Raw genomic sequence first — 26,732 nt, 5'->3', positions numbered from 1 at the left:
TTAATTTTTAAAGTTAGTTTAGAGTGTTGTATTTCAATAATCATAAAAGCTGTGTCTCAGGGGTATACAATCGTCATACTCCATTCTAGTGGCAGTGCAAGAAAAACCCTTTCTAAATTTGGAGTTATTCTTCTTCACTAGCTCGGCCTCCACCTCCACATCCACCGCAAATATAGAACAAACTGGTCTATGATCTGAAAATCTCGATTCCCCTCGAATATACGATAATTGTTCAATGCCCTTGCCTCGCCACAGTATTCTATCACACCTGAAATTAGTAAAATACATCGTAAGGATCACATACTTTTTTCATACGCAGGTAAATTAGTTGCAGTTGGAATGGTACACCACTTAATTGTTAAACAAAGTTCTATAATATCCCTCACCCTACCCTATTAGTCGATTAGCCAAGAATCATTACAACACATTTCACATATAGTTATGAAATCTTAGCTACAAATTTAAGAACCGTAGCTAATACTTAATAACACGATTAGTCAAGAATTACTGCAACACATTACGTATAAAATTATGAAATCTTAGCTACAAATTTAAGAATAGCGGCTAGTACTTAATTTACTGCCATAAAAATTAAAATTCATGGCTATTATAAATTCATAAAAAATTTAGCTACAAAAATTAAATTGGCAAAGCTATTTTTTTTTTTTTTTTTTAGCTTTGATTGTAAATAATTGGGTCGATAGTTATCTTAATAGCTACAAATCTATTGTTACGATGAAATTTCATAGCAAACATAAATTGTTGTCACGTAATAAAAGTTACCATAGCAGTAATATCCTTTTAGCTACACTAAATAATTTGAAACAAATTTTTATAGCTAAATAAATTATTTTTCTGCAAGCCATAAAAAATTGTGGCAATAATTAAATGGCTAGCAAGCCATAAAAAATTGTGGCAATAATTAAATGGCTAGTCATATATTTATTGCTAAAATAAAGTTTCATAATTAATCATAAATTGTTGTCACATGATAAAATTTATCGTAGCAATAAAAACTTTTTAGCCACAATAAAATTATTTAAAATAAAAAATTATAACTAAATAATTATTTTTACTTCAAATAATTATAATTTTGCAATAATAAAATGATTAGCCACAATTTTATTGTTATAATAGTTTTTTGTAGCTTATCATTAGTTTTTGCCACGACTAAAAATTCATCGTAGCATAATAACGTTTTAGCCACAATAAGATATAAAAGATATTATAGATAAATTATTATTTAACAAAACTCACTAGCTTAGTTCTACATGCATGGCAGGTGTATGCCCGTCAATATAAAAGATGGCATATAAAATAAATAAAATATATAATATAGCAATCGAAGTTATAATATACTACTATTATATTCATTTAAATGAAAATAATTTGTTCTTATAATTTTAGTAAACGTGTGTTACATGTGTATATTACCCAATTAATTAGCACAAAATACATACAAAAATAGATTATCAAAAAATAACAACTAATGCTAACAATGAATGCAATATTTGCTCAAATAATGAAAATGAGAGTTTTTACTTTTTAAAATAATTTACTTTGATAAGTAGTACTTCTAAATTTTTTTTATTATAAAATTTCTTTAAAAAAATAAAAAGGAGGAGGAGGAATTCAACGTATTAATGCAAAAAAAATGAAGCAAATTATTTTATAATCATGTATGTCGACGTAGAAATACCTCTCATAATTTTATATAATATTGTATATTGTGTGTATAATATTGTATATCAAATTTGTAAACATTATTTTTTGAAAAAATTGAGTTTGTATAATGTTGTATACCAAACTTTTAAAACACTGCTACGAAAAAATAGTGGATTATGCGAGTGAAAAATGTTGGTGGTCTCTGGGTTTAGTAAAATCTTTATTTTTCAACAATAACTTCAAACACATGTCACACTAACATATGAACAATCAAATAAAGTTGTAACTCTGTATTCACAACTTTGAACTTCATAGAAAGTACAACCCAACTTATGAACATCAACAAGATAAATTTCAAATTATTTTATGAAAAATAACAAAATCAAACATTAGAAAGAGATGAAAATTGAAAGATTCAAGTCCACCAAAACGATGTGTCCTTATGAAAATTATTTCCCTCAAGTATCCGAGGTTATGAAATATATCCTCCTAGGATAAAATAAATCACATCGACAGAATAGCGGTACCACAAACTCTGTCGAATTACGAACACACTCAACGATTCATAAATCATACTTGAGCTTTTGGAAAGAAGATGTTTTTTCACTTCAAAATGTTTGTCACTTTACATAAGAAAAAAATCAGGTATTTATAGCAAAAAGGTGTTGCTTCGGAAAAGAAATAATGGTTCATGAAAAGTTGTAACTTTTTAAAATGTCGTGACTATTTGTGAACCCCATCTACGACCGCAGGTTATGACATGAATCCGCATGTCGCCTTTTTGCACAAACCACTGTGCGTTGGTTGACCTGCGTTGGCATATGTACTGACACCTGTGTCTGTAGGTGGCTAGGTGTGCGCTTAGGTCACATTCTCGTTTCAAAATAATGTCTCGAAGAATTGCGTTCCTTCGAGGTGCATTGCGACATGCGACCGAGTGCGTCCACAAATGGAGAAAAAATTTCTTATCGAATTCTAGATTATTTCATCACTAATTTTTAAGTTACAAATGAATTTTGTCCAAAAATATAATCTCTCAATCGATTATTTTTCAATTTCAAATCCAAATCCAAATTCAAATTCAAATCCAAATTCGAAGCCAAAGTCGAACCGAGCGACGACGACGGCGTGAGACTTGTCTTCTTCTTTCCTCACTATCCACATGAAGATATGTTTCTTAATTTAAGCATAAATAAGTTCCTTTCTCCCACCAATGTGGGAGGACACTTCTTTCTTAAAGTGAACTCACATTTTCACTTTTTCCCCCATTTTCATTCACTTTCATCAAAAACCAAACAACACCCCATGAATGAAAAATGACTATTTCATTAAAAAATATATAAGCAAATGTGTGGTCCACAATCAAAGATTAATTACATCTGGATAAGTAAGTTTTTCTTTGAACTTTCCATAGTTAACTTGCATTGGATGCACTTAGTAGATGTGATGTCTTTAAATCGTCACTTTAATGTATACCTAGAAAACACGTCACACAATCAGTCTTTTATTATTTATGATTGTCACAATTTATTCTTTTTATCCATAAACACGATCAAGTTTTATGAGAGCTTAGAGAATAAACCTTTACTATCATTCTCCTTGAAACGATTTTCACTTCTCCCTCACATAAGTGATTCCTAAATTTTTAATCCTATAGATCAAACTATTTGATCAAATCTGCCAATCTTAAAAATCATTTAAAAACTTCAAATCATAAGCCTTATTCTTGTTTTTTGAACATTGTCTTCAACATGAGATTGGATTGAGTTAATTGGCAATGTTGAACTGCCAGATAGAGTTACCACCGTGATGACTTGTCATAGATCGTAAATTCATTTCTTTCGATGATCTCTCAACTCCCTCTCTATAGAGGTCTTTTGTAAGTAAATCTGACACATTATCCTTTGATCTCACATAGTCAATTTTGATAATTTCACTAGAGAGTAGTTCTTAACGGTATTATAATACATCATGCTCTCTGTTCTACCTATCGCGACTTGGCTGTCACAGTGTATACATACTGGTGCCAAAGGTTTGGGCCAATAAGAAATATTTTTCAAGAAGTTTTAGAGCTATTCAGGTTCTTCGCCAGCTTTATTTAACGAGATAAATTCAAATTTCATTATAGAGCGAAAAATATATGTCTATTTTGATGATTTTCAAAAGATTGCTCCTCCACTAAGAGTAAATACATATTCATTCATGGATTTTACTTCATTTGATTCGGTGACATAATTTACATCACTATATTGTTCAATTACCTCAAGATATTTGTTATAATGCGAAGCATAGTTTTGAATATGTTTTAGATACCCCAAAACTCTTTCATTACCATCCAATGAGTTTGATTGGGATTATTCATGTGCCTTCTTAAATTACTAATAGCATATGCTATATCTAATCATGTACAATTCATAATATACATTAAACTTTCCAAAACTCTTGCATACTTCAATAGTGATTCAATTTCACCTTCATTTTTTTAAATTGCAAAGCTCACATCCAATGATATCTTCACAATATTAAAATTCAAATACCTAAACTTGTCAAGTATTTTTTAATATAATGAGATTGTGACAATGCTAAATCTTGTGGAGTTCTATAAATTCTTATCCATAAGATCACATCAGCAACTCCAAGGTATTTCATAGTAAACTTACTCTCAAGGATTTGTTTTGTAGCACTTATATCAGAAGTGTCTCTACTGATGATCAATTTTTCATTCACATACTACAAACAATGACTTTGTGATTTGGAGTGTCTTTAATATAAACACATTTATCACATTCATTTATCTTGAATCTGTTTGCTAACATGATTTGGTCAAACTTTACATGCCACTTTTTGGGTTCTGGTTTTAGTCCATAAAGTGACTTAATAAGTTTGCATACTTTTCTTTCTTTACTAGGAACCACAAAACCCTCAGATTATTTCATGTAAATTTCCTCCTCCAATTCTTCATTTAAGAAGGTTGTTTTCACATCCATTTGATGAATTTAAAGATCATATATCGCTGCTAATACAACCAATATCTGAATGGACGTTATCCTTGTTATTGACGAGTATGTATCAAAATAATAAAGTTTTTTTTGTCTAAAGTCTTTCACAACAAATCTTGTCTTGTATTTGTCAATAGTACCATCAACTTTTATTTTTCTTTTGAAGATCCACTTAGAACCTAAAGGTTTATTTTTCGGAGAAAGATCAACCAACTCCCAAAGCGTGATTGCTCATGATTGAATCAATCTCACTATTAACTGTCTATTTCCAAAAGGATAAGTCCGCAGATGACATAGCTTCTTTGAGTGTTTGAGGATCATTTTTAAGAAAAATCATTATAAAATTTGATTCAAAGGAAGTCGACGTTCTTTATCACTTATTACGCCTTAAATTCTCTATATTAGTACATTCTTTTTTGGTTCATCCCTAGGTCATTTGGACCCTTCACTAGATAGTTTGTATCTAGTTTTATATGAATAAATGTGTTCAAAGAACTCAATATTATTTGATTCAATTATTGTAATATCACGGATATTAAAATGTTCGTATTTATGAACTAAAAGTCATCATGTTTTACTATTTATATCATATCCGACGATAACACAATCTATAGTCTTTAACCTTATTTTTACCCTTTTGAATACAGGAACTTGGACTTTGGCTAGATATCCCCACACTTCGAAATATTTCAAGTTGGATTTCATTACTTTTCATTTCTTATATGAATTATATTGTGCCTTACTATGTTCACTCAATTAAGTATTCAATCAGCTGAAAGAATAGCTTGCTCCACAAGTTTTGTGGTAAACCTAAACTTATAGATAAAGCATTCATCATTTACTTCACTGTTTAATTTTTTAATTTTTTGTAATTTCATTGGATTGAGGTGAATACGGGGTAGTAGTTCGATGGACAAATTTATTTTTTTGAATATATCTTCACAAAAGGAGATTCATACTCTTCACCCGTATCACTCCTCATCATTATAATCTTTCTATTCAATTGATTTTCAACTTCAATTTTATATTAGATAATTGCTTCTATTGCTTCATCCTTATAATTCAACAAATAAACATAATAATATCTCGAGCAATCATCACTAAAAGTTATTAAATATTCTTTTTTATCACGAGATGATTTGACTTCATATCACAAATATCTGTGTGAATTAAGTCTAAAGGATTTGAATTTCTTTCAATAGACTTATACAGATTCTTAGCATACTTTGATTCAGCACATGTTTGATACTTAAATTTATTGCTCTCAAAGTTAGACGACACTTTCAAATTAATCAGTTTCCACAAGATTTTATAATTGACATGTCCTAAACGACTATGCCACAAATTATTTGACACAAGCAAGTAAGAACAAGCCTCAACTTTACTCATTTCAATAGTCATTACATCAAATTTGAAAAGGCCCTCATTGAGGTAGTTCTTTCCTACATACATTTTATTGTTACTTATTACAACTTTCTTCAAAATAAACACACACTTAAATATATTTTTAATGAGAAGTGTTGTCGACACTAAGTTCTTTCTAATAGTAAGAACATGGAGAATATTGTTGAGAGTCACCACCTTGTTGGAAGTAATTTTTAGAAATATCTTTCCACTTTCTTCAACCTTGGTTGTTGTATTATTTTCCACGAAGATCATTTTTTGGGACCAACAGTATCATAAGTAGCAAAAGCTTCTTTGTTTGCACAAACATATCTAGTGACTCTTGAATCAAACTAGATTGCTTTCAGTGATCATAGCACATCTATTTTCAATCTTTTCAGTTGTTTTCAAATATGTTCATCTGATTTTTTTTCTTGTTCTTCTTCAAAACTTGACAATCTAGAGCTTTGTGACCAACTTCACTACAATCATAGTACTTGCCTTTGAATATTTTCTTGTTCTGCTCTTTCTCTTGGCTAGTAGACTTCTTCCTCTTCTTATTACTTAGAGCATAATCCTTACTAAAATTTGCAATTATCATTGATGATTTCTCATTCAACTCATTATCCTCTTCTATCTTGGGATGAATCACAAGATTCTTCAAACCAGACAGTTGGTTTTCAAATTTTCTTTCTTCGAAAACATGAGGATCTCTAATTGTGAATCTTTTTATTTCATGTATGGTCAGTCAAAAGAAAATCAGTTGCTGCCATTTTTTTTAGTTCATACCAGAATATTTTTTAGTTTCTCTATCGTTGCCATTGCTAGAGCAACATCTGAATAAGTTAATAATGCAGCATTGGTTGTCAACAAAAAAACACTGTTCACAACCGAATTAATTTGTTGTTCAGTTCCATTCATCATTTTCTTGTCAAGCTTTGACAAACACTTCAGTATTTCCGAATACTAACTATAATGACTTGATCTTTAAACAACTTGTTTCTAGTCAACGATGAAGTTTTTATGACATCAAATCATCAATCGAATGAACTTTGAAACCCGACGAAGTTTTTATGTTCTTCAAATCAAAATCAACTTCAAATAGAGTGAAAATTCATAAGTTTTAAGCTTCAGAATCCAACACAGAGAGTTCAACGAATCAATGAAGTTTTTATATTCTTCGAATCGAATGCACAATCTAATTTCTTAGTGAAGTTTTTATATTCTTCTAACCGAGGGAGTAGAAATCACAAGATTTTAGTTTCCACAAAATCACACTCAAAACAGATTAACCAAGTACTTATTTAATTTTTTAAAAGTTATTGTTCTCCCAATTTATTAAAATCTGTATTTTTCAATAATAACTTCAAACACATGTTCAAACTAACATATGAACAATTAAATGAAGTTATAACTCTATATTCACAACTTTTGAACTCCAGTATAAAGTATACCCCAACTTATGAATATCAACAAGATGAAGTTCAAACTATTTTCTGAAAAACAGCAAAATCAAATGTTTGAAAGAGATGAAGATTGAAACATTTAAGTCCACCGAATTCATGTTGTGTCCTTAAGAAAATTATTTCTCTCAAGTACTTGAGGTTATGAAATATATTCTCTCAGGATAAAATGAATCACATTGATAGAATAGTGGTACCTCAAACTCTGTCAAACTACGAACACATTCAACAATTCGTAAAACACACATGAGTTTTTAGGATTAAAAAAAATATTTTTCACTCCAAAAGTTTCGTTACTTTACCTGAGGAAAAAATCAGGTATTTAAAATCAAAAGATGTTAGCTTCTGAAAAAAATAATGATTCATGAAAATTTATAACTTTCTAAAATGTTGGGATGACTTGCAGACTCCATCTGCAGCCGCAGGTCATGACATGCGTCCGCATGTCAGCTTTTTGTATAAATCAGTGTGCATAGGCTGACTTGCGTTGGCACATGCGTTGGCATCTGCATCCGCAGGTGGTCAGGTGCGCATGTTGGTCATCTTCTTGTTTTGAAACAATGCCTCAAAAAATTGCGTTCCTTCAAGGCGCGTTGCAACATTCATCACACATGCTCGGGTGCGTCCATAAATGAAGAAAATTTGTCTTATCAGATTTTGGATTAAAAATTCACTAATTTTTAAGTTTCAAATGAATTTTGTCCAAAAAATAATCTCTCGATCAAATTCAAATCTAAATTCGAAGTTGAGCAATGATGACGACGACATGAGGCTTGTCTTCTTCTTGCCTCACTATCCACATGAAGGAATGCTTCTTAATTTAAGCATAAAGAAGTTTCTTTCTCCCACCAATGTGAGAGAACACTTTTTTCTTAAAGTAAACTCATATTTTCACTTTTCCCCTCCATTTTCTTTCCTTCATTTTTCTTTCCTCCATTTCTATTCACTTTCATCACAAACCTAAGAAAAAATTTAAAACTTGACTATCTAGGTGCAATGCAATGTTGCGGGTGACTTTCTTTGCTTGTATTTATACATACTAGTGTAGAGTACGTGCTTTGCACATGTAATTTAACGATTATTATCAAAGTTATATTAAAAAAAAATCTTTTGATATAATTCATAACTTAAAGAACATTAATTGAACTTATAATACAAAATGAAGCTTATAAAAAAGTGAAAATTCTAATTTTAGAAAATAACTAATTTATATTTTTATTCAATATTAAAATTATTTTAAAAATAAAAATTCAATAAGTACCTCATATTGAGATTGCATTTTTTTATGGTATAGATTTGATGAAGATGACTAAAAATCAAAAGAAAAATAACAAAATACTTGATTAATTGAAATAATTTAAAGTGTGTTGTATTCTCTATTTTTTTTTCTTTTATGAATCCTATAATTACAAAAAAAAAAAAAAAGAAGAGAAATGAATGTATTTAATACTTAATTCTTTTCTTGTACACGTCTGTTGTAAGTTTGAAAAGTTTTGAGGAAGTTAGTTAATTTAATAAAGAAAAGGTTTTTATAAGTTGAGTATAAGAATTATTGATGTAATAGTCTAATAGTATTTTAATAACTCGATATCATAGAGAACAAAAATTATCATAAGTATAATTAAATACTAGTTGATATTTTTCTATTTTATAATTAAATACTAGTTGATATTTTTCTATTTTACTTGATATAAATAATACATTTATACTTTTTGTTTTCATACGTAATTTAATTCCATATATTTACTATTTTAGCTTATTTATATTTATAATTTAATAACTCGTCAAAAGCTCAGTAGGATCAATCAAATCAGACTCATCTTCTTCCACTTCTACCGGAACCTCTTGTTTATCAACTTTCAAACAAAACAACTGCCTCTTCTTCTTACATACATGTCCAAAACTGTATTTTTCATTACAATTAAAGCACAACCCTTTATTTCTTCTCTCATTTATTTCTGTAGGACTTAGTAGCCTAGAAGGCTTGTAACTTGTGTTGGAGCTTCCAATAACAGAATTAGTTTATTTGGAAGAAAATTTTTGTTTAGAATAAGAAGAAGAAGATACTACAAAATTAGGGAATTTAGGAGGGTTTCTTGGAGTAGCTAGATAGATCCATGTGTGAAAACTTGTTTCTGCAGTTCAAGTGTTTGTTCTTTGATCTTAGCCAAACTTATGGCCTTAGCCAAGGTTCTAGGACTCAACATATTTACTGGAAACCCAATTTCAGGTTTCAATCCCCTAATAAAATAACTAACCACATAATGCTTAGGAAGGTCAACTGAGCACTTCATAAAAAAGATCCACATATTTTTGAACAGAATCAGTTTGTCTCAAGTCCTTCAAATCCCCCATAGGATCATCAGAAAGTTCATTTCTAAACCTAACATACAAGCAACCTACATATTCACTCCACCTTGTCTAAACTATGGACAATCTTTCTTTCATAAAAGATTGGTGCCACTGCAAAGCCTTTCCTTCCATTATACAAGAAGCCAATTTCACCTTAGAACTTTAAGTGTTTCATTCACATCAAAAAATTGCTCACAGTTGTACAACCAATCCTTTAATCCATCACCATTAAATTTAGGAAATATACCTGATAATTTAGAGTGGGTAATCGATAATTTTCATGGCTAGGTGGATTAGCTGCTGGAGTTCCATCAGGTACAACGGCAGATGGTTGCCTTTTTTCTCTTGCAGTATAAGCTCCGTTGCCCATTAACATCCTTTTAATTTTATCCATTGCTTGCGTGACTTTAGCATCCATCTATTGCCTCAAATCCAACACAGAATTGACAACTGTATCTATGGAACCCTTTAGGTTATTGACCTATTTAGGTAGCTTCTGTATATGAGTGTTGTGATCTCCCAATGAAATTGGTCCAAGAATGTGTTGGCTTTGATACCAATGATGTGACCTCCTGAATTCAGAGATCACTTTTATGAAAATGAGTGTTCCTAAAGGATAAATTGATGAATTAAACTTGACCAGTTCACTCAATAAGAATAAATTTGAGAGAGAAATTGGAAGAGAAAAACTATAATTCTTATTACTTAAAACTTACTTACAAATGAATCTCAATGTAGCTAATGAAGGAAGCAAAAAATAGGGGAGCTGGAATTTGGAGGGAAAGTTAGTTACAACTGTTTCTCGGATCGCGTGTAGTCCACACGCCTAACTGACTTTCAAACCAACAATTAACTAACTATGTTCGACTAATTAGCAAATTCCTTACTCGATTAAGCTAATCAGCTCTCCTCACTCTAGTACACATTTCAAATTAGGAATATGATATGATGTGAGATATTTGTTGATTCAACCTAGAAGTAAAGAGTGGAACTACTTCATTCATGAATGCAGTAGGATCACCATTGCTTGGAGCTTCTTTTTTATTTTGATGTGGAACCTCCAAAATATTATAGATTAAAGCTAAAATATCAAATATGGTGTACATAATTTTTAATTTGACAAGAATTTATATTTGAGCCCTTTCTTATTATCTAGTGTTGGGTTCAAGGTGTATGTGTGAATGAAAAATGCAGGAAAAAATAGTGGAGGGAAAGAGTGTCACTAAAAATAGAAAGTATACACTTTTTAGAAAGCTTACTCAATTCTCCCACATTTGTGGGAGAAGGAAGCTTTAATGTATTTATATTGAGAAACACATCTCCATATGGATAAGTGAGGCAAGAACAAGGTGGTGCCTCGCGCCGTCATCGTTGTTGCTTTCTCGGCTTTGAATTTGGATTTGGATTTAGAAAATGATCGATCAATGAGATCTATTTTTTAGATAAAATTTATTTTAATCTTGATGAACAAGTGAATTTTAATCCAAAAATCTGATGGAATTGTTTTCCTCCATATGCGAGCATATTTCGAACACCATGCTAATGCATACGTAATAAATCGCGAAGGGATGCGACCCTTAGAGGTAAAAGGCACATTGTTTTATGTTGTTTGGTGATTTGTGCGCTCACTTCAATAACCTGCGGGCGCAGGTACAGCGCAGTTGCTCACTGGAATTCGGACAGTGTCACCTGCGGCCGCAGATCAGGCGCAGGTCCAGCATAGACTGGGTACATATAACGTGACTATACTGAATAAGTGACTTTTTGCTGAACCAATGTATCCTTTCTGAAAGGACACATAAAAGCTATAAATACCTGGTGGATTCCTTAGGTATTAACATGAATTTTAATAGCAAAAGACTCTTTATATCTTTGAAAACTCATTGTAATTATTATCTATTAAGTGAGTTCGAAGAATCCAACAATTTAAGGTACCGCTATTATTGAATTGAAGGCCATTTTATCTTGGGAGAAAGATTCCATAGCCTCGGGTATAGTGAGGGGAACTATTCCTTAAGGACACTCCGTGAAGTCGGGGGACTTGGACTTAAAAATTCTGTTTCATCTTATTTCTGAAAATTAATATACTTCTTGGAAAGATTATTCTTAATCTTGTGTTGAAGGTGTTAAGCAACTTCATAGGTGTTCTTGGTTTTACACATGAATTTGAGTTGAAGTTGTCGTGCCTAAATATAGATTCTTGTACTCGTAAAACATTGAAAATAACAATCTTAAGGAATAATCTTTTAAAATCTGTAATACTTGGTTTCTAGAGATTAAAGCTATACGCTTTCTACTCTATTTGAACTTAGCTAGTGATTTAAAAACATAAAATCTTCATCACAAGTTAAAAATCACTCGGTTGACGATTGGAAGTCATAAAAACTTTATTGTTAAACTAGAAACAAGAGGTGTTTAAAGTTGCTGCAACTTTATTAGTAGTATTTTGACATACTAAAGATTTTGTCTTGTTGTGATAGGAAAATGACTAACGATAGTCAAGTGCAACATGATGTTGGAATGACTATGGCGGCAACTAGTATTTCCACGATGATTCGTACTAATCCTCCCCTGGCAATGGCTTCAGCAGAGAAACCTGGAAAGTTCGTGGGTATAGACTTCAAAAGGTGGTAGCAGAAAATATTTTTCTACCTCACAACTCTTTGTCTTCAAAGGTTTACATTTGAGGAAGTTCTAAAGGTGCCCGAGGAAACCTCTGACCAAGAGCGATTTGTCATTGTGGAGGCTTAAAAACACTCAGATTTTCTTTGTAGGAACTATATTTTGAGTGGTCTCCAAGATGACCTTTACAATGTATACAGTGAAACAAAGACAATAAAACAGTTATAGGGAGCGCTAGAATGAAAGTACAAGACAGAGGATGCAAGAACTAAAAAGTTCTTCATTGCAAGATTCCTAGAATATAAAATGATAGCAACAAGTCGGTTGTCTCCCAAGTACAGGAACTTAAAGTGATCACCCATGATCTTCTAGTGGAAGGTATGATTTTTACAAATACCTTTGCTGAGCAATTTAAAAGTGTTCTTAATATTTACATAACCTTTATTATAGGTTTGATCGTGAATGAAACGTTTCAAGTAGCAGCAATAATAGAAAAGCTACCACCTATATGGAAAGACTTAAAAAACTATTTGAAACACAAATATAAGAAGATGTTTGTCGAAGATCTAATCATCAGATTGTGCATTAAAGAAGATAATAAGACTACAAAAAGAAGGTCAAAAGGAAATTCTACAACGAATGGAGCAAATCTTGTAGAAGATGACCACAACTCCAAAAAATGCAAGAAAGCTGGACATGAAAGCAATCAACCCAAGAAAAAAATTCAAGGCAAAGTACTTTAACTGTGGTAAGATTGGCCTTAAAAGAAAGAGAAGAAAAAGGACCAAGCAAATATTGTTGAATCCAAGAAAGAAGTCGGCGACCTGTGTGATGTGCTGTCCAAATGCAACATGATGGGAAATCCTCGCGAATGGTGGATAGATTTCGGTGCCACCGTCATGTTTGTGGTAATGAGGAGTTATTTGATGTTTTTCCTCCGGCTTAAGGAGAAGAAAAAATCTACATGGCAAACTCTGCTACTGCAAAAATAAAAGGAACAAGAAAAGTATGCTTGAAAATGACTTCAGGCAAAGTGTTGACACTCAACAATGTCTTGTATGTTCCAGAGTTAAGAAAAAACTTGATTTCTGTATTACGTATAGATAAAAATAGATTCAAATGTGTATTTATTTTCGGAAAAATTTTACTTAGTAAAGGAGAAGTATATGTAGGAAAAGGCTACCTCAATGAGGGCCTATTCAAAATGAATGTAATGAATGTTGAAATCAATAAAAGTCTAGTTTCTTCTTACTTGCTTGAGTCTTATGATTTATGGCATGAACGATTAGGCCATGTTAATTACAAAACATTGCGTAAACTGATTGACTTAAAAGTTTTGCCAAACTTTGAGTGCAATAAATCAAAGTGTCAAACGTGTGTGGAATCAAAGTATGCTAAGCATCCGTATAAGTCCGTTGAAAGGAATTCCAAACCTTTAGACTAAATACACACTGATATTTGTGATATGAATTTAACACCATTACGTGGTGGGAAAAAGTATTTCATAGCTTTTATTAATGATTGCACTAGATATTGTTATGTCTACTTGATAAATAGTAAGGATGAAGCAATAGATGCGTTAAGGAAATACAAAACTAAAGTTGAAAATCAGTTGGAGAAAAAGATCAAAACTATAAGAAGTGATAGGGACGGAGAATATGAATCTCCCTTCGCCGAAATATAAGTAGAGAATGGAATTGTCCATCAAACTACAACCCCATATTCACCTCAATCTAATGAAATTACGGAAAGGAAAAACCAAACTTTGAAGGAAATAATGAATCCCTTACTTATAAGTTTAGGTTTGCACAAAACTTGTTGGGGGAGACTATCCTTACAGCCAACCAAATACTCAATAGAGTTCTCCATAGTAATACATAATCAATTCTTTATGAAAAATAGAAAGAAAGAAAATGCAACTTGAAATATTTCAAAGTGTGGGGGTGTCTAGCGAAGGTCCAAGTTCCTATGCCTAAAAGGGTAAGAATAAGACCTAAGACGGTGGACTGTGTGTTCATAGGATATGCTAAAAGTAGTAAAGTATGTCAGTTTTTGGTTCATAAGTCCTAACATTTGGATATCAATGAAAATACGATAATTGAATCAGATAATGCTAAATTCTTTGAACACATTTATCCGTATAAAACTAGACATGAACAGTCTAGTGAAGGGTCTAAACAACCTCGAGATGAACCAAGTGAGGATATACATAATGATGAGAATCTGAGATGTAGTATATGTCAAAGAACGTTAACTTCGTTTGGATCGGACTTTGTAATATTTCTCTTAGAAAATAAGCCTCAAACATTGAAAGAAGCAATGACATCTTTGGACTCATCCTTTTGGCGAGAGGTAGTCGATAGTGAGATTGATTCAATCTTAAGCAACCATACGTGTGAGTTTTTTAATCTTCCTCCAGAAAATAAACCTTTAGGTTCTAAATGGATCTTCAAAAGGAAAATGAAAGATGATGGCATTATTGATAAGTACAAGGCAAGACTTGTTGTAAAATGCTTCAAATAAAAGGAAGACCTTGATTACTTTGATACATACTCACCAGTAATGAGGATAACGTTAATTCGGATATTAATTTCCTTGGCGATAATATATGGTCTTGAAATCCATCAAATTAATGTAAAAATAACATTCCTAAATGGAGAATTAGAGGAAGAAATTTACATGAAACGGCCTGAGGGTTTTGTGGTTTCAGGAAAAGAGAATAAGGTGTGTGAACTTGTTAAGTCACTTTATGGACTAAAACAAGCACCTAAACAATGGCATGCGAAGTTTGACCAAACCATGTTGGCAAATGGGTTCAAGATTAATGAATATGCTAAACGTGTTTATATTAAAGACACTCTAAACCACCAAGTCATTAATTGTTTATATGTGAATGATATGTTGATCATCAGTAGAGACATTTCTGACATAAATACAATGAAACGAATGCTCAAGAGCAAGTTCGATATGAAAGACCTTGGAGATGAGGATGTGATCTTAGGAATAAGAATCCATAGAACACCACAAGGGTTGGCATTTTCACAGTCTTGTTATATCGAAAAGTTACTAGACAAATTCAAGTATATGGAATTTGGTATTACTAAAACTCCATTGGATGTAAGCTTTGTCCTTTGAAAGAATGAAGGTGAAAGTGACACACAATTGGAGTACGTAAGAGTATTGGGATATTTATTGTATATAGTAAATTGTACATGACCAGACATAACATGCGATATTAGTAAGTTGAGTCGGTACACGAGTAATCCCAACAAAACTCATTGGATGACAATGAAAAGAGTTTTGGGGTATCTTAAATACACTCAAGACTATGCTTTGTATTATAATAAATATCTCGTGGTACTTGAAGGATATAGTGATGCAAATTGGATCACCGGATCGAACGAAGTAAAATCCACAAGTGGACATGTATTTACTATCGGTGGAGGAGCAGTCTCTTGGAAATCATCTAAACAAATATGTATTGCTCGCTCTACAATAGAATCTGAATTTATCGCATTGGATAAAGCCGCTGAAGAAGAAGAATGGCTTCGGAATTTCTTGGAAGATATTCCTTATTGGCCTAAACAAATGGCACCGGTATGTATAAACTGTGATAGCCTAGCGACAATAGGTAGGGCAGGGAGCATGTGTACAACAGTAAATCTCGTCACATAAGATGGAGACATAATACCGTTAGAAAACTTCTCTCTAGTAGAATTATCACTATTGACTATTGAAGTCAAAGGATAATGTGTTAGATCCATTTACAAAAGGCGTATCTAGAGAAGGAGTTGAGAGGACATCCAAGAGAATGGGTTTAAGTCCCAGGACAAGTCAACATGGCGGTACTCTACCCAGCAGACTAGAGATCCCAAGAGCTAGGTTCAAAGAGATCAAACAAGTTGTGTCTGACAGGTTCAACATTGTCAATATACCAACCCATTCTCATGATGTAGACAATGTTTAGTAAACAAGGATAAGACTTAAGGTGAAAAGTCTTTTAACGATTATCTAAATTTGGCAGATTTGACCAAATAGTTTAATCTATAGGATTGAACGTTTAAAAATCACCCATGTGAGGGCGAAGCGGAAGCCGCTTCAAGGAGAATGTTAGTAAATGCCTATTCTCTAAGCTCTCATGAAACAAGAATGTGTTCATGGCTGAAAAAAACAACACCGTGAGAACCATAAAAAGTAAAAGGATGGTTTTGTGACATGTGTTGTATAGGTGTACATTAAAGCTCGACGGTTCAAGAATATCAAATCTATCGATTGACCGAGTGCATCCGATGCATGTTCACTACGAAAAGTTCAAAGGGAAACCTACTTATCCATATACAGTCAGTCTTTGCTCAATGATCACATGCTTGTCCGTATCTTTCTTGATAAGATAGACATTCCCTATTCATGTGGGGGATTGTTGGGTTCAAGGTGTATGTGTGAATGGAAAATGAAGAAAAAAACAATGGAGGAAAAGAGAGTCACTAAAAATGAAAAGTGTACTCTTTTTAGAAAGCTTATTCAATTCTCCCACATAGGTGGGAGAAGGAAGCTTTAATGTGTTTATATTAAGAAACACATCTCCATATGGATAAGTGAGGCAAGAACAAGGTGGTCTCGCGTCGTCGTCGTCGTTGCTTGCTCGACTCGGCTTCGAATTCGGCAAATAATCGATGAGTTATTTTTTAGACAAAAATTATTTTAATTCTGATGAACAAGTGAAATTTTAATCCAAAAATCTAATGAAATTATTTTTCTCCATGTGCGGGCATATTTCGAACGTCATGCTAACGCTACGCAACGCATCTCGAAGAGATGTGACTTTTCAAGGTAAAAGACACACTATTTTACGCTGTTGGGAGATCTATGCGCGCACTTCGATAACCTGCGGGCGCAGGTGCAACGCAGTTGCTCACTGGAATTCAGAAAGTGTCACTTGCGGCCACAGATCAGGCACAGGTCCAGCACAGACTGGGTGCAGGTGACGTGACTGTACTGAATAGGTGCCTTTTTGCGAACCAATGCATCCTTTCTGAAAGGAAACATAAAGGCTATAAATACCTAACGTATTCCTCAGGTATTAACATGAATTTTGACAGTAAAAACACTCTTTATATCTTCAAACACTCGTTGTGATAATTAGCTGTTGCGTGAGTTCGAAGAATCCAATAATTTGAGGTGTCGCTATTAATGGATTGAAGACCATTTTATCCTGGGAAGAAGATTCCATAACCTCGGATACAGTGAGAAAAATTATTTATTAAGGACACTCCGTGAAGTCGGGGGACTTGGCCTTAAAAACTCGGTTTCATCTTATTTCTGAAAATTAACATACTTCTTGGAAAGATTATTCTTAATCTTGTGTTGAAGGTGTTAAGCAACTTCATAGGTGTTCTTAATTTTACACATGAACTTGAGTTAAAGTTGTCGTGCCTAAATACAGATTCTTGTACCCGTAAAACGTTGAAAATAGCATCTAGTCTCTCCTCAGTCAATTTGTGTTGTACAAACCTCTATTGTCTCTTGTAGTTCTAGAATAGTTAGTGGATTTGAATGCCACGAACTTTAAATGTACAATTGGATATTTAAGAATTAAGATTTGGAATTATTCAAACGTCGTATGAATTAAGTGATGTTCAAAGCTTACTATGTTTCTAGTGTTTTTATACAATAAGAATGAATATAATTTTGAGAATTTTAAAAAATTAATGAAAAAAATAACATCTGGAACGGAAATATTTATCGCTGCCAATAAAAAAATTGGCCAATAGATTTTAAATGTAATAAAAAATTTGGTCACAATAAAATATAATTAGAAAATCTTTTCACAAATACTATGACTATTTATAGCTATGAAAAATTAAATTTGTAGCTAACCTATATTTCAATTTGTGTCAAAAGTATTTTTTGCCACAATAAATTTATTTGTGGCTAAAGTATAAAGTAGTTACAAAACGTAGATTTGTCGTGGCAAGAAAATTAGCTATTAGCTATAAAAATATATATATTCGTGGCAATTATACATTTTCTAAATAGCCCCATCACAAAAATTCATGTAGCAATTGCTACTAGTTCCTAGGCACGAAAAGTTAAGTTTGTAGCTGACTATTATTTACGCCACTTCTAGTTAAGTATAGTACAGAAAACGAATGGTAGCAAAAGTGCTTAGCCAAACAAATTTTCATATTTAGTCACGCACTTTATAGCTGCATATTGTTGTAGTGAATATAACAGAGTGCATTCACTGGAATGAGGCAGCAGCAGCTAAATATGTATGGAACATAGCTCAGAAGGCTGATAATCTATGGGTTAAATGGATAGATCATGCCTATCTCAAAGGAAGAGACTGGTGGAGCTATGAAGCACCTCCTGCTGCTGCTGATATTGAAAGAAAATATGTCACTTGAGGGACGCATATGCACCTGTTCACAATGGTTGGTTTACAAGAGCTGGGAAGTACACGATCAGCAATTGCTACAAATAAAGCGGAGGGAGAATCAAAGACGGACATGGAGCAGGTGGGTATGCAGTAAAGGAATATTACCATCCCAGAGCTTCATCAGTTGGCTGATTATGCATGGGAGATTGTTAACTAAGGAGACTCTAATGAAGATGAAAATTACAAATGATGACAGCTGCCTAATATGTGGGGATGCTAGAGACTATTAAACGCCTCTTCTTTGAGTGGGCATACTCAAGGAAATGTATACACAATCTTCTCCAATGGCTAGGGAAATGGACACAGCTTTTAGATGTAAAAGGAATATGGAGGCGATTGGATAGGGGAACTAAGGGAAAGGGGTGTAGAGAACTAGTGATGGTAGCATTAGCAGGTCTTGTGTACACAACATGGAAGGCTGCGAAAAATAACATTTTTGAATAGAAGGCTGAGCACTAGACACAAAGAATGGATAGAGCTTGTATTAAGATAGAGTGGGGTAGCATGTACAGTGAGGACCAAAATCTGGGAGGATGAAAGGCAAACAATGTAATGTTCTATGTGGAGGTAAATAAAATGTTTTTCTTCAAAAAAAAGAACAGAAAGAATATAACGCATGCGCTTAGGTCAGGCTAAAAATTTATTGTGAAAATCTCCCTATAGGTGTGAGTTCAATCCCCACTATCCCTTTCCCTTTCTCAATCAGCTTATGTAGTGGGGAATATTTTTGGTTAAGAAAAGAAAAAGGTTAAAAGTACCTCTCTATTTACTACACGAAGTGTTAATTTTACTATGAATGATACTTGGCATTCATAGCCTCTTGGTAAAATCATTTCGTATAATAAGGATAATTTTAAATTATCCTCTACTTATCCTAATTTATATGACATACTTTTCTTTCATTAGTAAGTTGTAGAAAAGATGACACATTTCTATATTAAGTGACAACTTAACTTTAAGCATCCATTTTATCCTTCATAAGATTATTTAATTTATAACCACACAAGCATTTGTGGCTTATTTTAGATCACAAATTTTAAAATTCTTTCTTAAACTTCATGCAAATCAAATAACATCACATAAATCAAGATAAAGGGAGTAATCAAATTCCTTTTTTTTTTTCCTAGAAGTATTTTGACATATGAAACCCACCATTCGTGTTGAATTTTCGTAAAAAATTGAATGACATCTTCTTCTGAAAATTCTAACCATTCTTAGGATGGTATAAGGAAATCTCATTGTTATTAGTTATTACTCAAGTAAGCATGAAGCGTATGCTTGCATATTCGTCCATTGTCAACTTCGATACGATCTTTATAAGAAGGATATGAAAGCTCTCAAATATAACGGTAGATAATATTAGGATACTATTTTAATTAGTGGAGGTGTATATTTGGTAAAGAGAGAGCAATACCATGCAGGGGTTCGTCGTTTCTTCTTAGACTTGGTTGTCTCTCCGGCGTAGGAATCAGAATTATGAGAATACTTGTATGTTGGGGCAAAGAATATCTTCCCTTCTTTCCACCCACTGAACACTCTTCCTGCTTCTCTCTCCACATTCAGCTGTCACCAACATCAAGTTTTATCAACAATAAATATCAACCATTTTCCATACATTACATCGAACTAACTGTTAAATAAAACTAGAAACAACTATGTATTGTTGTATAAGTGTGTTCACTCTTGTGCTTTTAAGCATTGACATAGTGGTAGTATTTCACACACTTTAGCACTAATAATTGTTTTTCCCCCTTTTTAAAGAAAAATGGTTCAGTATAATCTTTTTGTAATTTAATCAGAAAAAAATAATTCTATAAAGACCTCTTGAATTTTATTTTCAAGTTAGTTATTTCACGTAGATATTTGACTTCTATAGACAATCGCCGTAGGTTTCTTTGGCGTTGTTGATTCAGCTATCATAAGAAATGAGATAAACTCATTGTCATTGTTTATTTTCTATTTTACTTGGTAAACATTTTATATTTTGGAGTAGCTATAATAAAGTTAGAAAGACGCAACACAAAAAAGTTTTTTTCTTAAAGAAAAAGTAGTAAAAATGAAGAATTTCATCAAACAGGCGACAATATCATGTTTGTCCTTTTCACCGTCTTTTCCCCGAAGTCTAAATTGACAATCTTTTTTTCTTCTGTCAGAACTCAGAAGGGAGTGTTTCAAAAATAACTTTAGCCTTTACTTTTAAAAAGATAATACTAAATAAATTGAAGTATTACAACTAAGAGCTACATAATTAGATCATACAAATTAAAATATTACATCCCACATTTTAACTGAATATACGATTATCAATCTTAGGATACAAATTAAATATTCATCGTCGGAATATGTGTAGAATAATACTATTATGTCTTAATCCCATAAATTCCTTCGGATCTCAGTTCTCATCTCCTTTGTAGGCTCTAATAATTAGGATTACGCTCCTACATTTCATGACCTAATCAATTCAACCAGGTTGACACCCTAAGATCTTGTAGGTCAAACGTTATTTTCAATATGTACTAGTGTCCACTGTCCTGTTGACTTTATGCTAATCAGAAAAAAATGTCATTTTAATTTTTACTCTTCTCAGTCAATAAGCACGTTATATAATTAATTAGTACATAAGGCTTCCAAACCTGATCTTTTTCCAGAAGAGAGTCCCAGTCATTATCCTCTAAAAGAAGCGTTGTTTCTTCATAGCTCAAAGATACTCTGTAGTTCAAGTCTCCAAGCCATATCACACGCCTGAAATTTTTTAATATTACTACTAACTTGTATATAAATGTAATTTTGATAAAAAAAAAAGATAAATAAAATGCCATAATCTGAATTGATGTTTGGATTTAATAAGTACAACTTTTAATTTATGCACACCCAAGGTATTAGACGTGATGTACGTATAGCTAGATTCAAAATTTAAATTTGACGATGTTCTATCTAGTTCTGACTTATTTATACACTCAATTGAGACCAAATTTTAGTACATTTTTCTCCCAAAGTTATACAGCATACTTGCTTTTTTAATTTGTTCACAAAAAGAATGGTACACATTCTAAAAACAATTTGCATTAAAATTCTCATTTTATTCTTAACGAGATTAACAAAAGTCGCACAAATATATCTATAACTTGTTTTAGACTATAATTTTTTTTTAAAAAAGTCTCTTTTATTTTCTATAATGCTTGTCGAAAATAGGGACTTCAATTAAATTTGTCGAAGAAGCTCCATACGCCTCTGGTATTGCACACCAAACAATATACCATACAGTAATTCACTAGCTCATAGTCATATAACAATAACTAAGTATATTGATTGAAAAAAAAAAAAACTTACTCGTGATCACTAATTTTTTCTGCCATGCCTCTATCGGGATTCCTACAAATTCTGGGAAATTGTATGCTTTTGAGAATCTCAACAACATCAGCATTTCTTCTTAACTCATCTCCTTCTTTCTCCCCTGAAGCTAAGTGACTGCACACAAAGCAAAAGCTCGTCCTATACAGTGACATGCTTATTGCTATACACCCCTGCATAGAAAATTATATGATAATATAAATCAAAAATCGTCATGCTCCATCAGTGGCGGAGCCAGACTTTTGGTTAAGGGTGTTCATATTTTTCCTTAGGCAAAGAACTGTTTAAAAAACAAAAAAAATAATGCACTGCTGCACCTGCCAAGGTCAAACCCGAGTTGTTGATGCAAAAATGCACACTCTTGACCATTGGACTATGCTTCTCTAGCTTGTCAAGGGTGTGCAACAACATGTATATAACCATAAATATCTATATTTAACTTATATACTCGAAAAAATTTTCCGACGAAGGGTTTTTATCTGACCACCTTTCGTTGGCTGTGGCTCCACCACTGTGCTCCATAATAGTCAATAAAAATAAGATACACCAACAATATGAAATTTCAAAATTCAATGAAAAAAATCAATATATTCCCCAACTTCTCGGGGATTGTTTGATAGTTGGTTAAAGTTATGCATGTCTTAGTAATACAGTGATTGGTTATGAGGAAATTTATGTACTATCATCTTATGTAGGGTCTAGTTATTTATGTGTTAGTTGTTCTATCTACTATTCTGAAAAATCATAAATAAATTTCTCATAACTTATATGTGTATTAGTTATGCGAGTTTTTCTAAATAGCAAACCAAACACTGTTTACAGTAACTTTTTCCCCAAGAAATCAGCTCCCTAACAAGCAAAGTTGGTAACACGAAAGCTCTATCATTTTAGATATTCCAGAGTACTATACCTACCATATATATCCCAGAAAGGAAAAAAAACAACTAAAGGAGAGTATACAAATAGTAAAAAAGAATCGTTGAACAAACCTTATTTCCAAGACAACCCATGATACCTCTACCAAGAGAAGATACTCTGAGATGGCCAATATGTTGTGCTAACTCTTTTCGTGCCCAAATTGAAAGGAAAATCCCCACCATTTGCTTGCTCGATATGAGATGATAACTCAATCCATAATTAGAAGAAGGAAATTCATCAGCAATGGACTGTAAATCGTCTTCGCGGAAATGTGTCAAGAGAGAAGAAGAAGGGTCACTAAGCTTTCTCAAACGCCTTGTTGTCGAAGGGCAGTTACATGTCTTAAGAAGGTTGCTATTAGCCTTTAAACTCTTTTTAACAACTTTAAGAGAATGTTTATGGAATAAGCTGTTGGATTTTGAGTTACTGTGGCCATGGGAGCTTGAATCATCATGATATGATGATTTGTTAAGTGCATGGCTAATTAGGGCTAACCATCTTGCTGCTGGTTCGCTATCTTCACTCACTAATACATTTCCTGCATTTAAGGGTACAATTTCTTGAAACCTGTAAAATAAAAACCAACTTCATATTTACATGTCGCATCTTGGAAGACAAAATTAATATTCCCTCCATTTCTATTTCATTGTCTGGCTTAGCATCACGGAATTTTAAAAAGTTAACAAGACTTTTGAATTTATGGTTTTAAACTAATAATATGTAGACTGCATCAAAATGTCTTTTCATCTTGTAGTCTTAGATATGTCACGTTGAAAGTTGAAATTAAAAAGTTGTCACAGAAGAAAAGACATTCTACTGAAGACTAGAAAGAAAAATAAGACGAAAGAGTTAAAAGGAGTAACATATGCTGAGTTTATCATACCCCAAAACATATATGTCTGCAGAACCTTCCACTTGCAAGAAATCTTCAAGATTAAGTCCATGATTAGGAGTTTTTCCTCCTACATTCCATGTCCCGGCAAATACCCTAAAATTTATTTCCAGTCACATATATATAAGATATATCCTAGTTAATCAATTAAGAGTTTAAAATGTATTTTTCAAGCAAGAAAACCACCTTGATGTGATATTTAAATTCATACCTAATACTTTTAATCATAGTAGGAGGTTGCGTCGAATGATCGAAATTCGAAAGATTTAGGCCTTCAATCCGTGCACTATTATGCCTTGCTGAGAGTAGATAAGAAATTAGTACCATGGTTGTGTGGTTTTTGATTTTCTTCCAAATATTCAGTTTGAAACTAAAAAGTACGTATTTTATAGTATATAACTTTTTCAATGAGCAAAGTCTTTACATGTCAATATCTACTCTAGAAAAACTATTTAGCCGTATTTTGTATTTAACAACACGAGCATTTGCAAATAATCAACAAACATTTTGGCCGTCTGTTAGATGAGCTACCACCAATACACTATACCAGAATCTAAGCAGCGTATGGAGAAAATACCTAATTAAGTCTTTTGGCTTGATGGTGCACATGGCTAACACACATTACACAATAACATACCTTTTTTTCGTCTAACTTACCTACTATTTACATTAAATCAATGAATGCCAGATAAATATATTTTTTATTTAATCATGATTAAATGACCTGAATTTTCTCTCACAAACTGCGGGTCGTCGTTTATGGTAAACACCCACATGAACAAAGGCGAATATGCCATTACAGTGTTAGGTTCATTTGAACTTGATATTTTTAATACAAAGCATAATTTGTGTGAAAATTTTTCTAAAATTACAATAATAATAGGATTGAGCCCATAATTTCAAAAACATAATGCTAATAATCTTAATTAAATTTAAATCCACCTCTACTTGTGCAGATAAGTATCTATTAGTATGAGTTTGGATTCAAATGACTATGCAAGTAAGAGAGATAAAGACTAAATGCGTACCTTAACTACTGGTCGATATTGATAACTTTAATCGAATGAGTTTGGATTCAAATGACTATGCAAGTAAGAGAGATAAGACTAAATGTGTACCTTAACTACTTGTCGATATTGATAACTTTAATCGAACGTGTGAACGATGGGTGAAAGGTAACGAAGAAGTCGAGAAAGTAGTACCATAATACTTAATACACATACAAATTAGAACTTTCTAGGATGTTATCAATTTCCCCTCACATAACCACGAAGATTAAAAAAAAAAACTTGCAGAATCATACGGATTCAATTAATATAGATAACTCATCAAAAGCACAAATATAAAACTTTGCTAGATATGTTACTTTAACATGAACATACAAATAAATTTAAAGAATACAATTCCATCATGCACAGATAAAAGAGTCATAAATTATAGGACATTAATACTCATGCATTTATTAATATTAAAAGATTTTTTTTTAATATGATAATTCCTACCTGTGAAACTTCTCTTCGCTGAAGAAGACGTTTCAAGAAAAACTTTTCTCCTTGATATAATCTTCCAATCCACTTCTGCTCCCAAAACATCCAGACATTTTTTTTTAAAAGAAAAAGTCCATTATCATAGAAATAATGTGCGTATATAGATGTATTATTGCCAAATGAAAATGTTGAAAAGATAATAATTGTAAAATGTAAAGCCAACCTTGATCATTTTTTTCTGATTGTGTTAGATGCTCTTCAAAACTTCCTGTATTGCTTTTGGAATTAAAGAGCTTTGGGATGCCAGACTATTATCCAACATCATTAAAAAAAATAAAAATTCAAAACTCTATTTCACCCATAGATCAAGAAAATGAAAAAGAAACAAATTTCTGTTAAAAATAAAAAATTAACTGTACCTTCTTCTTTTCATGACCCTTGACAGAATTGTCAAGGGTGGTGGCTGTAGAGGTGGCTATGGTGCTAACGCCTCCGCTGGTTGGCGACGACATTCAAATAATAACGTTTGATTAAATTAAATCCACTTCCAAAATTGGGGTCAAATCTAAAATACCTCTTATAAATTATTATATAGCTAATAATTAATGACGTTTAGAGAGGCTAAAAATTACTTATACAGAAATGCAGGAAATAATAATCTACAAATGCAGAGAACACCAAAGAAAACCCCAAGAAACTTTCTTGATTTCTTTGTCTACCTAAATTTCTGTGTGCTTTTTGTTCTGTGCTCTGTGTTTGACTTTGATTTTATTAATGTTCCCAAAATATAATTAAAACGCTTAATTTTTTTTACTTTTAGTTTTTATCTTGTTTTCCTTCTTCTTCTTTTTTTTTTTTTTTTAAAAAAAAACAAAATGTATGGTCAATGGGATGAGAGTTTGGCGCCAAATATTTCGGAGATTTTGGGGCAATTGATGAATGAGCAGTTAGCATCAATGGGACTAATATTTATGGTGGGTAACTTAGGCAAATTTCATAAGTTAAATACTTAAGTAGCTATTAATATTTTTTTATCATGATTTTGGCTAATTACATAAAATTTCACAAATTATATATATATATTTTGATTTTCCATCCGGTGTCCGGTGCCCACATTGGAGCCTCGACTATTTTGGATTGGGCGTTGTAGGGCCATTAAGG

General features: G+C 32.3%; 1 protein-coding gene across 1 annotated transcript; it reads right to left on the bottom strand.

Annotated features, from left to right (window-relative positions):
• Nucleotides 1-26,415, bottom strand: LOC107849721 (type I inositol polyphosphate 5-phosphatase 5). The gene is made up of 10 exons (XM_016694282.2): nt 25,991-26,415; nt 25,795-25,879; nt 25,587-25,661; nt 24,296-24,383; nt 24,076-24,180; nt 23,264-23,759; nt 22,254-22,447; nt 21,557-21,665; nt 20,338-20,486; nt 1-268 (listed from the first exon to the last, which is right to left on the bottom strand). Exons 1-10 carry the CDS (start codon nt 26,081-26,083, stop codon nt 34-36), a joined length of 1,629 nt encoding a protein of 542 aa, XP_016549768.1. The 5' UTR covers nt 26,084-26,415; the 3' UTR covers nt 1-33.
• Nucleotides 26,416-26,732: the final 317 nt, after the last annotated feature.

Source organism: Capsicum annuum, chromosome 12, assembly GCF_002878395.1.
Source record: "Capsicum annuum cultivar UCD-10X-F1 chromosome 12, UCD10Xv1.1, whole genome shotgun sequence".
Lineage (NCBI taxonomy): Eukaryota > Viridiplantae > Streptophyta > Magnoliopsida > Solanales > Solanaceae > Capsicum > Capsicum annuum.
This window is presented reverse-complemented; position numbering and strand designations above follow the sequence as displayed.

Excerpts from the sequence above, each read along its gene's own strand:
- LOC107849721 (XM_016694282.2), bottom strand. The coding sequence starts at position 26,083 with ATGTCGTCGCCAACCAGCGGAGGCGTTAGCACCATAGCCACCTCTACA. Across the intron at positions 24,181-24,295 it reads ACTATGATTAAAAGTATTAG|GGTATTTGCCGGGACATGGA; the intron begins GTATGAATTTAA and ends AATAAATTTTAG. Across the intron at positions 269-20,337 it reads AAACGACGAACCCCTGCATG|GTGTGATAGAATACTGTGGC; the intron begins GTATTGCTCTCT and ends TACTAATTTCAG.